At 37.4% G+C, this 17731-nt stretch overlaps 1 protein-coding gene across 3 annotated transcripts in view; it reads left to right on the top strand.

Annotated features, from left to right (window-relative positions):
- The first annotated feature begins 5648 nt into the window (after nucleotides 1-5648).
- Nucleotides 5649-17731, top strand: part of LOC139961499 (uncharacterized) — a 24291-nt gene continuing 12208 nt past the window's right edge. The window contains exons 1-6 of one of the 3 annotated variants that reach the window (XM_071960700.1): nucleotides 5649-5806; nucleotides 6818-7666; nucleotides 8457-8627; nucleotides 9321-12796; nucleotides 14381-14519; nucleotides 15576-15740. In XM_071960700.1, the coding sequence (XP_071816801.1) occupies nucleotides 6823-7666; nucleotides 8457-8627; nucleotides 9321-9724 (1419 nt within the window). In that variant the 5' untranslated portion in view covers nucleotides 5649-5806; nucleotides 6818-6822 and the 3' untranslated portion in view covers nucleotides 9725-12796; nucleotides 14381-14519; nucleotides 15576-15740. Of the gene's footprint in view, nucleotides 5807-6817; nucleotides 7667-8456; nucleotides 8628-9194; nucleotides 12797-14380; nucleotides 14520-15575; nucleotides 15741-17731 lie in introns of all 3 variants that reach the window. The other 2 variants (XM_071960698.1, XM_071960699.1) reach the window with 2 other exon arrangements.

The following is a 17731-nucleotide window of genomic DNA, read 5'->3' as shown; positions in this document are numbered from 1 at the left end:
TAATCAGGGTAACATTGTGTTCATAAAGCTGATAATTTTGAGGATTTTTTGTCGGACAATAAACGGCATTGGTGTTCCCTTTACACAGTACCAGTCGGACCAATAAAAATCATCCTTTGGGATTCGAACGATGTAGCAAAATATATAAAAAATAAAAAGTATACGTAAATGATTTGTGTTAAAGATTTATCTTGTTTTACATGACTTGGAAGGATTGTGTAAACTTGGCGAACTTTTTAATTATTTCCGTCTCTTTGAATATTTACATCTGTTCCCAACCATGTGTAGGTAATTATAGCTTCATGGTCCAGTGCAGTTGACTTAGTCCACGAAAATGTATTCCATTAGACTAGATCTGCCGGTTTGTAATTCTATTTTTTGTAAAAGTAAGTGGGCGTGACGTTTCGATCTATGCAGGATCTTCTTTAGAGGCTGAATGACAAGTAACAGAAACTACAAGGAACAACATACAAGCACAGAATACAGATAGATTAATGAGCAGGGTGAATACAAAAGAGATAGATGTCAGAGTATTAGTTGACAAAGGACCATGGAGAGAAGAGATATTATATTTTATTTAACATTAGTTCTTGTCGGTTTATTTACAAATTAAAGTTGGTGTTTTTTTTTCTATTTTTCTTTCATCCTATTGTCTCAATCGTTTATCAATGCACTAAGCTTGATCCAGAGTGTCATCATAATTATCGTTTTGGTTGTTGACTTTGTTCTGTTATCTCTATTCGCAATATTTTGGAACTTTGTACTATATTTTCATGTATAGGAAACGATCTATTCCACTGTAATTGACAATACGGACGGAATTTGAAGCGTTTATTGTTCAGGGTCAACGTCCAAGGTCAACGGCCAGCGATGCACGTTATGTGGTCTGTTTACCTTTGATGGACTCCCAAAACAATTACAATACGCCAAACGTAATTCAGCTTCCTTACTGTACAATGCTAGTCATTCTAAAGAGTGGGAATTTTAAGGGGGAGGGGAGGGGGAAGCATTCCATACTAATATCATCAACAAATTTAAACAGCCCCCTCAGTTAGTCGTTACCATTCATGGAGTGCCTGCAAGGAAAATAAGAGCTTCTTGTAAAATATTTTATGAGTATTGACCAAATACCTGATTTTTCCGATCTTCCCGAACTGTTTAAAATGTCCCTCAAGTCTTCTCTTATAGTTCACTTGAGTGAACTGCTGGCATGGCGTTGTATTGTGCGCATTCTTCGCTCAATTGGCAAATGTTTTGCAAGTGGCTCGCACGTTAAGTTGATCGGGGGAATTCTTAAAGGAGAAAAAAACCAGCAGTACGCTCTATTCGACAGAAGCAACACGGATGCTTGAAAACATTTCTTTCAACCTTAAAAATTGATTTAATTGTCACCCATGCTAGTCACCATTGCTTTTTGAATACCGACAGTTCCCGCTTTTTCTTCCCTAACGTTAGCGAGCCATATATCGCATTTCAAAAGAAAAAGTGTTACCAAATATCAACAATTATTAAAATTGCACTAGCAAAAAAAAAAATATATTGCGTTTTCATTTATAACATATTCTTAAAGGTTTTAATAGAGAAACAATATTTTTCGCGTGTAAATGTGTGCTTTTTTTAATATCGAAGGTTTTACGACGGCTTTAATCGGACGACAACCTTCTGAGCCTAACATTTCCTACGCGCCGTTCACGGTATCTAAGGCATTATCTCGTCAATTTTTTCTTCCGAAACACTTTCCGAACTCGAACATTTTTGAACGAGAGAAAACATGGATGCATTTGGACTTCACTGCTATCAAATCGAGCCTGAATACACAGTGGAAGAACTTATAAAATGAGACCTAGGGCTTGCTAAACAGATCTCATCTGTGGCCGACACTGGCAATTACTATATGATGCTAGTGTACTGCCAACGCTAGTAACAGTTCTGCGACGGACGGGCAAGCCTGGTGCTGTTTTGCCTTTAGTACGTTCTGTTTTCTCTGGAAACATTTGCCCGACAGGAATAACATAATATCGTTTCCCTTCCCTGCTCCTTCCTCCTCTCTCCTGTTTACACATGCAAATGCTTGGCACTCGGGCATTTTTGCACCAACTTCCAAGTAATCATCTCCGAGAGCAAACCTACAATTCTATGCAGAGAGGGTTATTGTTTAACTTACGATGTAGCAAGCTGACGTCATTTTTTAAGCGCCCTCGTTATTTAATTTAACATAATGGCCGCCAACACAGTAGGTATGAAAAAAATCATTAGAAAATTCCTGGAAATTCGGAGAAAGGTAGTTTTGACTAGTTATTTTAAAGAGGGTGTAGAAATGTTAGTCTCTACTATCATGACACTGCAAAACCACAGGGTTGGTTTCTCCTTTAATAATCTTGGAAAATATATATATATATACTTGGAAACACCACGTTTGGTTGTTAAAAGTTTTGATGTGGCAATAATACATATGTTTTTATAATATATTTTTAATTTCGCGTTCACATTTTTCTATTTATCTGGAATAGTGAGTTGTTTTCGCGATGTATTTAAAAAAATATTAAGGTAAATTTGATTTTGTGTTTTTGCATTATTGCGGTAATTGCCGCCCATATTCGTATTTGTGGACCACGTCTATGGAAAATGAATGTTGAAGGATACTTTGTCATGCGCTAGTATCCATGGTTAATAAAGTGCATATAAACCTTGGCAGATGGAATCACGGGTCAGGTGTCTTTCTGAAATTCTTGGTAATAATAAAGCTCATAACTTAGTTATCGTCCTCTCAATGGTAATCTTCCGGTAACAATACTGACGCAATATCACCTTATATCGGAAGTTATTGACCTTGATCAGGTCCTTCTTCCCGTTTTGAAATGACTCAGGCTTTCCATGAGATGAACCAGCTCGTTCCCGGCACGAAATAAGTGCAAGGACTTTTATAATCAGAACGGTAAGAACCAGCACTAATAGTTGCAAAGTCTTATACATATACATAATGCATTCTATTGAATGCATTCAAAGCATACACTTAAGTAAGTGAGAGAGTATGAAATTCTACAAAGTGTAATGAGAATTACACAAAACGCTTGCTTTGATACGATATCAATAAGTATACTGGAGATGATTAAACATTCACTACAGAACTCTGTGAAACAAAGCATATAAATCCCACATCTTCAGTTGATCCTGTTGTTTAGATATAAAATGTGGATCAGTGCGCTGCACAATTGTCTTTCATAATATATGTATGAAAAAAAAAACAATTCCTTTTGTTTCTTTGTAATATTGAACTGATATGCGATTGGGTGTTTGAGGATCTACATAACCCTTTTAAAGGTGGTGTGGGAGGGTTGAAGGGGTCCTAATTTAAACATTAAAATATCGCAAAAACAATGAAACAGTTTGATATGTCAATCATGCATGATATCAGTAATTACAATATCTTGTTCAAATCAACTGAATGAATGCTTCATAGTGATTTCAGCAACGTAACGAGCTACCTTGAAGGGAAATGGACCTATACATGTTTCGTTAAACTTCGTTAGTTGAAATCCTGTAAGTGCAAGTTATGCACTGTACCAAAACTAGCACCTTCCAAATGTCAAACAGCGCCCTCTAACCACGCTTACTTACGCCAAATAATTAAAGGCGAATTCTTACACAATCCCGCCTATTTATCTTGAGCAGTAATCATCTCTTTGGAATCCGTTTGTAAGTGAGACCATTAGCTGATTTTATGTTTTAATAAATGAAGAATTTTTTTTAATTCCATGTTAGACGATATCGTACCAATTATGCAGCCACCGATCCCAATGACAGAGTCCTTGGACTTTACATGGTAACATTTCTCCCCCTTAGACCAGTGTTCATTGGTTAGACTTATGGTATATCCTCCCGCCCATATCACACCGCTCTTCCTTCTCTCATTTTCTCTCTTTCTCGTTTCCCTGATAAATCCTGGCCTGTTGGCTTAGCCAAAAGGTCCCCTTACAGCAATGGCCAATTTGATATTGGGTACAGTATTTAGGATCATAACTGCTTTAACTAGGAAAGAAAACTGACTGCACCTTGACAATGGTCAGTAAATCGCCCACAATTATAGCAATGTCAGGTATAGACCCGACGAAAACAATGAAATTGAAATTAGGTTTCACTCTCATCATATGGCACAACGTGAAACATTCCCATCTACGTAATTATGATAGAGCTTAACCGACTGATACTAATGACACATACAGTAGCATGTATTGCTTGCATTGCCATTGTCTTACTAATATGTGTTTATAAAAAGGTTTTGGTCACTTCCTAATAATTCAACAATGTGAACGAGGAAGGAAACGTTTTCATTTGTACTGGATAATTTGTTTTTCTTCTATATACTGCAGTGTCATGTCCTGCTTCCGAGCACTCATATTGCCAGTACGAGCAGTATATGAATATCATGTTTCTATCCAGGGGCGTAGCGAAGGGGTTTTTGTTGGGGGGTGTGGAGAATTTAATTTGCCGACGGATCTGGAAGTGGTGACTGAAATGGGGGAGGGGTCTAAGGGGAGTGGTGTCCCCCTCCCCTTTGGAAAATTTTTAGTTTTGAAACGTCCTTAGATGCAATCTGGTGCATATTTTAAGTCAAATTTGGCACGGAAGAAGCTCCCGTTCTCCTTTTCTCTATTCAGCTTTCCTTCTTTCTTCCCCTTCCGCTCTCTTCACCTTTTCTCCTTTTGCCGACAGACCCAAAATTTGCCGACAGCGACCAAATTATTGGGGGGTGTGACACCCCCACCCCCACACCCCCGCTCGCTACGCCCCTGTTTCTATCAGATCAAGGTTAGATACTGTTTGTACTGTCAATACCAGTGCTTTGAAGCATGGTATTGGTGTACAGTTTAGAGAGGTATTAGCATTAGGAAATTGTCCCAAATAGCTGATGAGTAATATGACCTCATGATTATGCATGACATCGTTTTACCATTTATAGTATCATTCTAAGCAGAATGTTAGGAATTGGCTTGTCAAAGTCCAACAATTAACAGTGTGAACAGGTCAGCTTATATATGAATGTTTGCTTTGAAAATATTCATCTTTACAATGTGATAAAGTTTGGAATCCTGCTAACAGTCAAGTTATGACGTCATCTCTTCAGTCCAGACATTAGGGTAATCTCTATGAAATATTCAATATCGTTAAAGGATGGCAGTATAGGCAGAACATTAACTTTGATATGTAACACTGTCACAAACAAACAAAACAAAAATTATAAGCTGGACTGAGGACCCGATTTCGCGATCTACTTAACCTTAAAGGAGCGTTCCAGACATTTTCAGATATTAAAGGAGAATAGTTTAAACAATTTTCAGCAGCCATGCTTTGTTTATGTATAGACTATGACATCCTAACAACATTGAAAATCTGTTTAAATTTATCCTTCAAATGTCGCTATTGACAAGGTATTATAGAAGTTTTTACACATCATTCTTGCTACTATATGAGTCTCCTGGGCTTTTTTTCAAAGTCCGTCTGAAAGTTAGCCAAACAAATCATAGCGATAATTTATGACTCAATTAATAAGTTTCGTTTCTCCGTCGGCGATGATTGGAAGTACAAGTACCTCAATTAAAGTACCGGAAATAACTTATTATAATACCGGAATAACAAAATTCTTGTATAGCAACAAGGTATTCCGATAAGAGAGAAATACTGAATAACTATTGCTGTAATACTTAGAGTAGGTCACACTGACCGAAAGATCAAGTTAATCAGTATCAGCTAGATATTTTTGAACAAGCATCCTGACAATTTGGAGTCCAATCATTTCCAAATCAATGTAAGTATATATTTTTATTTAATTTTTGTATATATATATATATATATATATATATATATATATATATATATATATATATATATATATATATATATATATATATATATCCAACACGCACACACACACACACACACACATATATATATATATATATATATATATATATATATATGTATATATATATATATGTATATATATATATATATATATATATATATATATATATATATATATTCATTTTCTTCCAATATACCAATAGTCTTTGCTTTCGAAACCATTCAGTTTGGGGAATTTAGGTGTACTTAGGCAAAAGTTAATTTGCATATAAAAGTCGGCTAAAAATTCTTTAATCTTGAAAGGGAAATTACATTAGCTTGAACTTTTAATAATTGCACGTTTGCTTGGACAAGAGAAAGTATTCCATTTGTTTCGGTAACAAAGGGCTATTATTCCTTTTATCTGGTTTTGTGCATCTGTGAGCATAACAAAGATTAACAGCTGCATTTAAAAAAGCTAGACCGGAATTCAAAGAAATGTAACTCTTTTGGAACGGATACTGTATTCAATTTTCTTTTCGAAATCCTTCCCTACCATAGATTCTTCGTTGATCAGATATAATGTTTAATATTCTTAAATGCATAGCCCTAAAACATTGACGAGAAATCAGAGAGAAACTACTTCCTCTTTTCAATATTCGTACAAATTGCGAGAGGGAATATTTATTACAGGCCGGGGATGAGGGGGGGGGGGGGGAGGGCGTTCACCTTGACTTGGTTAAACTTGAGTTTACTTCTAAAGATTCGTTTCCGTGAAGGGATGAATAAAGTTGGTAGAATTCAAGTTCACCAGTGCCATAAGCCAAAATCTAGCATGACTGATACTATGAATGCTTAAAATCAGTATGGTTATTGTTGATTAAATATTAAATTTGATCTCAAACCACTTATGTCGCATTCAGTGCAAACACCTTAACTCTTTCCAAACAAACTTATGATATTTGTATTACACCAGCCAGCATGCGGTGTGCTTTGTACTTCGTGGTCTTCCTCTTCCTCCTCCAACTAAGTCTATCTGGTGGCGACTCCAGCTCCAGCTCCAGCTCCGACTCTGATGAAGCAGGCAGGAGGGCGCAGGCACAACGGCGAGGTGGAGGAGGAGGGCAAGGAGGGCAAGGAGGGCAGAGGAGAACAGGAAATGGAAACAGGGTGAGAGAAGGCAACACAAACACTAATCAGCAAAGTACAAGTAGAAATCGCGGTGGAAATAATCAAGACAGAGAAACTGAAACACCAAATCAAGAAAGAGGGCGCAATACAAATAAACAAGGAGGACGTAACGTAAATAATCAGCAGGGACGTGGAAATCAAAAATCACAAACAGGAAAGAAACCACCAGGGGGAACGGGGGTTAAGAAACAAAATGGAGGTAATGGCAATAGTAAAACTGGCAATAATGGAGGAAAGAATGGAAAGAATAATGTCGGTGGAAACAAACAAGATGGTTCAACGAGGAGACAACCAATAGAAGAAGAGGAAGACCAAGCCGAACCAGAACAAGAAACTACTTTAACAAGAGAGACCGAAGAACCAGAACAAAATGGTGAACCAAACAATAAACAGGAGAAAGATGCCGAGACAACTACCGAAGGAAGGGTAGAACCAGCTGATACAGACCAAACGGACGAAGAAGGAGGAGAAGGAGAAGGAGGAGAAGCAGGAGAAGCAGGAGAAGGAGGAGAAGAAGGAGAAGAAGGAGAAGCAGGAGAAGCAGGAGAAGGAGTAGAAGCAGGAGAAGGAGGAGAAGGAGAAGGAGGAGAAGGGGCAGTTGGAGGAGTAATTGAAGCTGGAAACAACAAAAACGGTAACAAAAAACTCTGTACTCTTTAAGTTTAAATGAAAAATTCGAAAGTATCTGAATTATATAGGGATAAAGAGAGCATACAGCAGTTGCTCAATCCCAATCCAACTCTCCAGAGGGCAACTAACTCAGTGATAGAAACTCACTGGGTGAGGGCAACTCACTCGGTGATGGTAACTCACTCGATGATGGTACGTCACTCGGTGATGGTAACTCACTCGGCGAGGGCAACTCCCTAGATAATTCATATTGTCGGTTTACGCATCTTGTTCAACTTTAAATAATTCATTTTCCCCACTCAGTGACTAAAAAGTTATTTGCATTGTTTTCAACATGTATGCCCACCGTCGTTCCCCGCGCTGCGCCTCGTCCCACCAACTCCCGCCTCCTCTTCCTCCTCCTCCTCCCCCAACTTTGGGGCGGGTGCTTTTATGAACTAAACATGTCCTGCTTTCAATCCTCAGTACCTCGTATATGTTACAAGAATCAAGTCCGATGTTTTATTTTGCTTTTCTTATTATACATCTGTTCCAAAAAACTATTAAAATGTTTAACGAGCCTATAGATCAACTTGATATAAATTGATATCAAATAGCAATTCAAGGGGGTGAAGGCGAGTAGGCGGTTCACAGTCATTAGGAAACCATGTGGACTGCAGATTCATGGAGATGGTCATTAGCCGTGTTTAGCACGCCCTCTTCTTCTCACGGACTCGTCCGTTGGGTTATGTGGGTGTTACATCTACTTTCTATATACCTCTCTCTTTATCACTCTCTTTTTCTTGTTTTACCAGAGGATCCGTGCGAATTGAATTGTGAGCCCGTTACAAACCCACGGAGACGTGTTTGTGGTACAGACGGGATTACTTACACCAGTTATTGCTTGCTGAAAGCAGCTCGTTGTACTAACAGCAAAATAAATTTCGTCAGTAGAGGAGAATGCCCTGAACCTCCAACACCTGCAGGTGGGTTCATTTCAACATTGTCATATTTCAAATATGTCCCACCCCCCCTCCTCCCCTCCACCACAAACCCTTCACTTTCAACCCCACACCAAACATTGTTAGTAGTTATACAAATAATTTAATTACGTCTGTGCATAGGGTTAAATAAAGACCTGATTTATAGCCATGCAATATAGCAATGAGATCCGCGAAATGCAATATTACACGTTTTAATGTTTAATTTGTTGCTGGGTGAGGACCCCAGTCCCCTCTACAAGGCGTGCATCGAAGAGCCCAGAGCCACAGTCCGAGTCCCTGTAAAAGTGCATTCTCTCTTGGCTCTTGTTTTGTTTGCTTAACCATCGCAAGGAACGTTTGATATAGCGATAGTAAAAAAATATACAAAAGTTAGCGAAAGTTTAATAAACCAGCAGTTCGATGGGTTGATTGATCGACTGCGTTATGCTTACAATAGCTGGTTGAATTTCAAAAATTGCGCGCCTGCTATCATGAACATTTTCATTAAAGTTGTTTTTAACTGACGTTGTATAATAATAAGGTTTTGCTGTCGTCGTTTTCCTGTCTCAGGGCAAGAATCAACGTCAAAACCAATAGGAACTACTGGTAGCAGAGGTACAACGTCATCAGCTAGCAGCCGTGAAACTATTACATCGTCCCCTACGTCACGGGTATCCGCATCCTTGATTCCTACAGAATCGGCGACATCGAATCCAACCTCACCTACTGCAGAAACAGAATCGGCGACATCGAATCCAACCTCACCTACTGCAGAAACTGCAGAAACTAGTGGACCATCTACCATTGGATCAAACACAACGCCGAGGACGCAAGTCACCACCCAGAGCGTGAGCCCAAGCCAAGGTGGTACCTCCCCGAGTGCCTTTCTTGCCGGCGTTAGTCCTGGAACTACCGAGCCTTTTGCCGTAGAATGTCCAGATGTTTGCCCGCTTCTTAGACAACCTGTTTGCGGTACTGATGGAACGAACTATGGTTCACCATGTTTGTTACAGTTAGTGGCATGTGTTAGAAACGATCCGACGCTTATGGTAGGCAGTCTTGGACCATGCCCCAGTTCTACGTTTCAACCTCCACCTTAATAACCGTTTGGATCTTGAAACGCGAGAACAGATTTCCAACTTTATAAGTAGTTTTAACCTGCATAATTATGTGTATCTTCAACGGAAAATACCAACAATTGAGAACCATGTAAAATATACAACCATGACGACAAACCATGACGATGGACTCATTGTATGACCACAAACTCTAACAGACACCAACATTATCATAATATGGTGCATACAGATCCGAATAGCCAGTTACACAATAGTATTTACTGTATATAAGATGCCTCGTACCTATAGGAAGACGCCTAGTCTAAAAATTACATTTAAAACCTTTTTTTTATTTTTTTTTATTTAGTGGGAATTTTTAACAAACGTATGAGTATTTCTTCCAATAAGATTTCACTTAACCAAACTACGACATCCTTCTAGATTATTTTTCATATCATGATTGTAATTGAATAATGATTATTAATCAATTTGATCCAAACCTCATCATTTCGTCGGCCGGACACTTTCGATCTTACAATAAAAAATATTACAGCTAATTTCAAAATTTTAAAGAGTTTTGCTGCACTACTTTAAATGAAACTTGACTAGATAAACTAATGAGTTACTTTCTTATGGGGTTTTAAAATAGGCTATCTTTGAAATATTTATCAAATTTCAACTCAATAATCTGCTCGATTGTTTACCGTTTCCTGTTCGGCTCATCTAAAACTGATTGTTTTCGTTTTCATTTATTTGTTTAATGATGTTGTTTGTTTTATCGGATGAAATGTTCATTATGGTAATTCATAAATAGCAAGACTACTAGGCAACTTAGATGGTATAGATTTGCAAAGAGTTAAAAATAAACCACGAAATAAAGCTCTTTTTTTAATTTCTGTTTACTTCAACATTCAATTAGTGTAATATGGTGAATCGCTGAGTAATATGCTCATCTTTGATGATATAATTATCAGATATTTATATATTTTATATTGGATAGAATTTCGTTATAGTATAATTGGTAATGTTACATAATGCATTTCAATGAGTCTTTGTGTTAATCGTCATCTACCTATATATATATATTATGGTATATGGAAGCTGCTCGTCGGGTTACCTTCCTTACAGTGATATTGATGTTACTGTTCTCGTTACCTTACCTTCATTTATGTTTTGTTACACGTCACGTTACCTCTATAACGGTACAGAAGTTATATTCATCAGGTTATGTTACTTTTCAAGTTGCCTTCCTGTCAATCATGTTGTTGTTACTCGCAATGTTATCTTATAATGTTATAGTTGTTACTCGTCGGCTTACCTTTCTCCTATAGTGATATGTTGACTACTTGTAAGTTACCTTCCTTTCAATTACGCATTTTGTTAATACTAACCTTCATTAATGATATCGTTATTCTTCGTTACATTACCGCCAAAATAATATTCCAGTTACTCGTCGCGTTAACTAAAAGGGTTTCTTGAAAACAAGTTCATCTTCTCAGATGACATCATTTCCACCATACGATCCGAAAGCTGAATTAAAACGCAACCTTGGTAAAACTTGGTACTTTTTCCTTTGGATTTTACCAATAACAAAGACTGCAGCTAAAGATTCATCATGTACATCATCAAACTACCATTAAGAGTCACATATTTAGGTTCTGTATCCATTTATTCCCTACAACTGATACACCTATAGATAATCTGTAAACACGTGTTCGTGGAACAAGTTGTTGTTATTGCTGTTTTATTTTTGCTCGGTCTGTTTCCTATATTTCAAAGGGGAAATAAATCCTAGACTTTTCTGCTTGGAGAATACCGTTTTGCAGTACGCTCTTTTCGACAGAAGCAACAAGATTGCTTGAAAATTTTCTTTCAACCTTAAAAAGCGATTTAATTGTCGCCCATGGCACTCGCAATTTTGTTTCAAGTCCGACACAGTACTCCGCTTGTTTCGTGACCTAAGCGATCCACATATCGCATTTCAACACATACTTTTCCTACGCGCCTGATAAATAAGGCAATATCTAGTCAAATTTTCCTTCCGAAATACTTTCCGACCCTGAATACACAGTGGAGGAACTGAGACAACGAGACTTAGAGCTTGCTAAACAGATCTCATCTGTGGCCAACACTGGCAGTCACTATATGATGCTAGTACTTCCAATACTAGTAATATGTGTGCGACGGAGGGGCAAGCTTGGTGCTTTTGTGCCTATACATTCTCTTATCTCTGGAAACAATTTCCCCGTCATAAATAACATATTATCGTTTCCCCTCTCCTGTCACTCAACCAAATTTTTGGTACTCCGGCATTTTGCACCAACTTCCGAACATTCTCCGAGAGCAAGTACTGTTCATATGCAGATAGGGGAATTATTTAACTTACGATGTGGCTCGCTGACGTCATCTTTGAAGCGCCCTCGTTCTATAAGGGCCGCCAGCACAGTAGGTTTTTAAAAATAATGAGAATATTCCTCGAAATTCGGGAAAAGGTAGTTCAAGTTGGCTAGTTATTTCACAGAGGGTGTAAGAATCTTAGTCCCTACTATTAGGTTACTGCAAAACCCCAGAGTTTATTTCTCCTTTAAGAAATAAAAGTCGTCGTATCCTATTGTTTCATTAGACCATTAACTGATACTGCTTTTTCGTACTGTACTTTATTATTGTATTATATTAAAGTTTATAGTTTACTTTCGATTGGCATATCATGTCTTAAGGTCAAACAATAAGATTCCGATAACGTATGACTGTACTAAGAAGTGTTGTTAATACGGTGGTATTTTGCGCAAATATTATTCCCCCGTCGGTGTAATACCGTATGAGTCATAACTTCAAATGGTTCATCGATAAATCAGTAAGGAAATAACTCTTATCTTTCTTCTTAATTTGCTACATCGAAACCGACTGCACTTATTACAACCATACTTCACCATGTGAGCATTAATGTATATTTAACATTTTCTAGAGGAAATTGTGAAATCATACACCATCCTATGACAAAGCCATGGGCACATGTGAAAAACTATTTAAACTAACTGTTTAACCCAAACTCCGAAACATTTATCGATGGTTCTTTGATCATCAAGGTCTCTATTGCTTCCATTACTATCCTGAGTAAGTATTTTCATGACTCGTTTTCATTTGCTTTGCTTTGTTTTGTTTTTCTTTCTTTTTTCCAAGGGCGGCGGAACCGGGGGGGCATAGGGGGCACGTGCCCCCCCCCCCCCCACTTTTCCTCAGGTTAAAAATGTGCCCTTTTGCTACATAAAAATTGGGGTGTCTCAAGTTAGCAAGAGGCCAGGGAACCAGAATGAACACTCGGGAAGGGCCGTTTCCGGCCATCTGAGGGGTTTGTAAAACCAAAAATTTTCTTGTACGCTCCGCGCCAACCGATGGTGGCGCTCCGCTCAGATAGTCGTGCATACAAATCCTGGCTACGCCCATGACTTTTAATGAATATCTGTGGGTCAAACTCAAGCTATGTCGAATGGAAAAAATGGTTAAGATATTAACAAGACATAAACTCTAACTCGGAGGATTCCTACATTAGCAACTAGCATGGTTTCACCTCATTTTGTCTCAAAAGAAAACTTGTTCCTTGTTTCCCAATTTGCACATTGGATATTGCAGTGCTAGTATGCATATTTTCCTTGGGGGGGGGGGGGGGGGTGGGGGCGTTGATGGAGTGATGTGTATACGCAAATAAGATAAGACAATAAGAGTTATAAAGGAAACTAAATATAAGGCTGCATCAGTCCAATCGAATTTCTGCAAAGTGCCCTTTGATGTCGGTGCCCCCCCCCCCCCCCAGATTAAAAGTGCTTCCGCCGCCCTTGCTTCCTTTGAGATTTTTCTTTTCTTTTCTTCGGGGCAGGGATTAACTAAACAAATCTGTGCAAAAAATATCCGATGCGAACTATCTTCGGACAATAAAGATTATCAAACAGGCCCTGTCAATATAATACAACTAATCCTGTGTTTAAATTTTCAATGATCAGGGGACGGTTCATATCGAATATTTCATGACGTTACGTCGGAAATATTGTGATAAATGATTATTTGCATTTCTCTATGGAGGACAAACAACTAAGAAGTTGCTGTCTAACTGTCAATATAGTACGTAGTTTAGTCCGATAGTAAGAGTTACTGCTTAACGGTCAATATAGTGTGTAGTTAAGTCCCATAGTAAGAGTTACTGCCTAACTGTCAATATAGTACGTAGTTTAGTCCCATAGTAAGAGTTACTGCATAACTGTCAATGTAGTATGTAGTTTGGTCCCATAGTTCAGAGAAACTGCCTAACTGTCAATATAGTGTGTAGTTTAGTCACATAGTATGAGTCACTGACTAACTGTCAATACAGTACGTAGTTTAGTACCATTGTGGAGTTACTGGCTAACTGTCAATATATTTGGAACATATATATATATATACATATATATATATATATATATATATATATATATATATATATATATATATATATATATATATATATATATATATGTGTATATATAATTGCAATTAGAAATCCAATGGCATCGTTGGTTGCATTGCACTTTATTTCTCGCATTTTTTTTTCTGCCAATCGCTGTTTAAGTATATAATAACCATAGTTTTAACCTTTTCAAATATTTGAACTGTTATCTGTAAAAATGACATTCTGTTATAATACAACCTTCATTGTGTAATTCGCAGAAGAAGATGAGGTTTTTCCTGTACTTTGCACTGTTTCTAATCGTCGTCCAGCTTTGTCTTTGTAACGCAGACTCGAGTTCAGAGGATGAGAGCTCTGAAGAAAATAACAATGATGGCCAGAGAGGGGCAGGTATAAGAGGTAAGAATGTGGTAAGAAGTGGGAAAAGGACCAACGAAGGGAGGGCTGGTAAATTTTTTTAAACATGTTCATCTATAGGAGATTATATTAAATTGTGAATGGAATATGCAAAAGATACCCATTTAGTTGCACATTTCCAGTGGAAAATTGCAAAGGATTGAGCAGAAATGCAAAATGCAACAACAAAGAAAACAAAATCAAATTCCCTTTTCTATAGTTGTAAAGAGGATGCACCAGACTCTCCAATCATGTTTATTGGTATTTGTGTTAAGCTTCACAACTCCATATATTGAACGTTGAAATCGTACTTAACTAAAGGTCAAAACAATAAAAAGAAGTACACAGCATTTGTTGTTTTGTCAATGTGCATCTCTGACATCACTCACACAATGAAGTTCAACTTCCCCTTTTGCACAAAAGGCCCACTTTAGCCAGCAATCTGAAAACTTGCATATGTTCATTATATGCAAGTTTCACGAAATTAGCAAGATTAAGATGTCTCTTTGTACAGGCCCAAACTAAAATCTCATCTTAAGGTCATAAATCTTAGCTTGTGATGGCCGTAACTTTATCTTAAAATGATAACTAAAATTGGCAAGTTGTAAGAGACGATATCTTAGAGGAAGAGCTCATTACAACAGATCAACAAATCATGAATGTGGTAGCCGGTTGGCCATATATTTTAAAATAATCAAAATGTATGTTCCGATTCATGGTTAGGTCCATGAAGATTTAAATGAGGAACCCACCAGTATGATTGCTAGTTCAGTATAAGTCAATGTAAACGCGGAAGGCTTAATTTAGTATTTCTGTAATATATTTTGCATCATAAGATGTAGTATATTCATGTGAGTTTCAAAATTATTGTCAACTCTATTCACAGTCCTTGCCATTTGGAAATTAAGTCCGTTAAAAATACAATAATGAAAATTTATGTTAGAAAAATTGAAACAGATCTCCAAACAAATATCCTGGAAATTGGTAGCATTAACTGATATGATTAAACAATCAAAGCCTTTAGACATTATAAATTAAACTCAGTCGATTTCTTTACAGCCCATCCTTGCGACTTAGAATGCAGGTACATTCAAAACCCACGAAGACGTGTGTGTGGGTCAGACGGAATCACTTACCTCACTCACTGTTGGCTGAAACACGCTCGCTGTACGAACAAGAACCTCCGCTTCGTTAGGCGTGGCGATTGTCCAGAACCAACAACAGGTTTGTGACAATTCCCTTTTCGACTACAGAATTTAATAATAATAGAATCTTAAATTTGAAGGTTTTCCGAAGTTTAACTCTTTCCCGAAATTTTAACTTTTCTCGACATTTTCATTTTTTTGGCAAAAGCTTGTTTTCTCGAATATTGTATAAAATTTCCACTTTCCGAATTCCAACTTTTTATCGAAAATCTTCTTCTTCTTCGCATCTGAAAATTTCGAATATTTTATCTCAAACCTTCACTTTATTCTGCAATAGTATGATTCCGATGTTTCTATAAAGTCCTTCATTATTGGTGAAGTACTTAATAATATAGGATTGTACTTAGTAAAGTGGTGTACGCAACTAAGGGTAATGAGGGACCACACACCATCATTGAAATTTCGTGGTAGCAGCGAAATATTGACTAGGTATGTCGAAACTCCCTAATTCGAAAACTCGTTGGATTATGAGGTTTACGAGGTAAACCAGAAAGCTGAAAGGCTTTGTCATTCTTTGCCGCATTTGCAATATATGAGAACATTTAAAGTGAAGTGTGCAGAGATGGTTTTCGTACTGAATAAGGTGAATGTACGTACCAATTTCATCTAAAACAATTATTTTTCCTTTTTAACAGTGTTGTTTTAAGAGATTTTAGCCTTTGTTGAACTCAAATGACGTTTGACTTCCGAATATTGGAAAATAGATTCTGTTAAAGTGATTAAGTTGACATAAATCACTCGAAATGGTGATATCGTGTGCCGCATTTTGGTGCAAAAATCATCAAAAATGTGGTAATGGACTGCAGTTACATATGGAATTCGTAGGAAGTGATAGTAGAAGCAATTGCATAGGAATCTAATTAGTTTACTTGTGTCGTCTCAGCTGCTGTATTGCTATTCACTTGACCCTGGATATAGTTAGCCTGTGCCCCTTAACCGGCTACGGCTGTCCAATGACAATCATCATCACCACCTCATTTTACTTAAAACTGTATTCCTATCGATAGATTCACATGCCAGAATAACATGGGGTGACGGTTACGGTATTCTGTGCTAATCACTAACAACTCAATACTAAGAAAATATTCTTAGCCTAACTTAGTCCTATGAACGTAGCCTTGCTCTTGGTCTAACGTAGGTTAGCCTAGTGCATAACTAAATCCTAGAATATGTCAGTTTATTAATTTATCTAGAATTGTACAAATATTCAAACACATCCTCCATTTGCAACCTATTCCCAACACTGTAAATGTGGCAAAATGGCTACGGTATACGCCTAGCCAGTAATCTGAGTTTTGAGATAGCCAAAGCCTACTGAGCCTAGCCAGGTATATTCTGAACAGTAACTTTATGCACCCGATACTCATAGCTAGTACAGTAACTACTGTTCATGTTCCACAACCGTGCATCAGTAACTACTGCGCTGTGTTCGCAACACGGTAACATGTGTTACAGTTGGCACAGTAATTACTGGAAAGCTGTTACACGTTGAACCACGAGTCCGACAGGTGACAATTTGCAGTAATTTAAAAAAAAAATCTTAATTTTTTTAAATTTTTAAATATTTTAAATGTAAATTTTAAACTTTAAAAATTAAATTTTAAATTTTTAAATTTTTAAAATTTGCAGTAAGAAAACACTTGCAGTACTTACTGTGCCACCTGGAACACATGTTACCGTGTTACGAACACAGCGCAGTAGTTACTGATGCACGGTTGTGGAACATGAACAGTAGTTACTGTACTAGCTATGAGTATTGGCTGCTTTATGGGCTATTTGCCTAAATTTCCTCAACTATATGATTTTAAGGCCTTATGATTTTCACTAACCATGTTCGGACAAAGATTTGTAGGCCAAACGACACACATAAGCCACTACTCGTGCTAACATCTCATTATTTGATGACTGTGACTGAATGTAGACATGCATCAAACATTTTGGACTCTCACTTCAAAAGGTGGGATCTGTTAGCCTGCATAAACAACTGCCCACATTACAACATTAACATTA

The sequence above is a fragment of the Apostichopus japonicus genome, chromosome 20 (assembly GCF_037975245.1).
Source record: "Apostichopus japonicus isolate 1M-3 chromosome 20, ASM3797524v1, whole genome shotgun sequence".
NCBI classification, from domain to species: domain Eukaryota; kingdom Metazoa; phylum Echinodermata; class Holothuroidea; order Aspidochirotida; family Stichopodidae; genus Apostichopus; species Apostichopus japonicus.
Note: the sequence above shows the minus strand (reverse complement) of the source record. Positions and strands in the feature narration are given on the sequence as shown.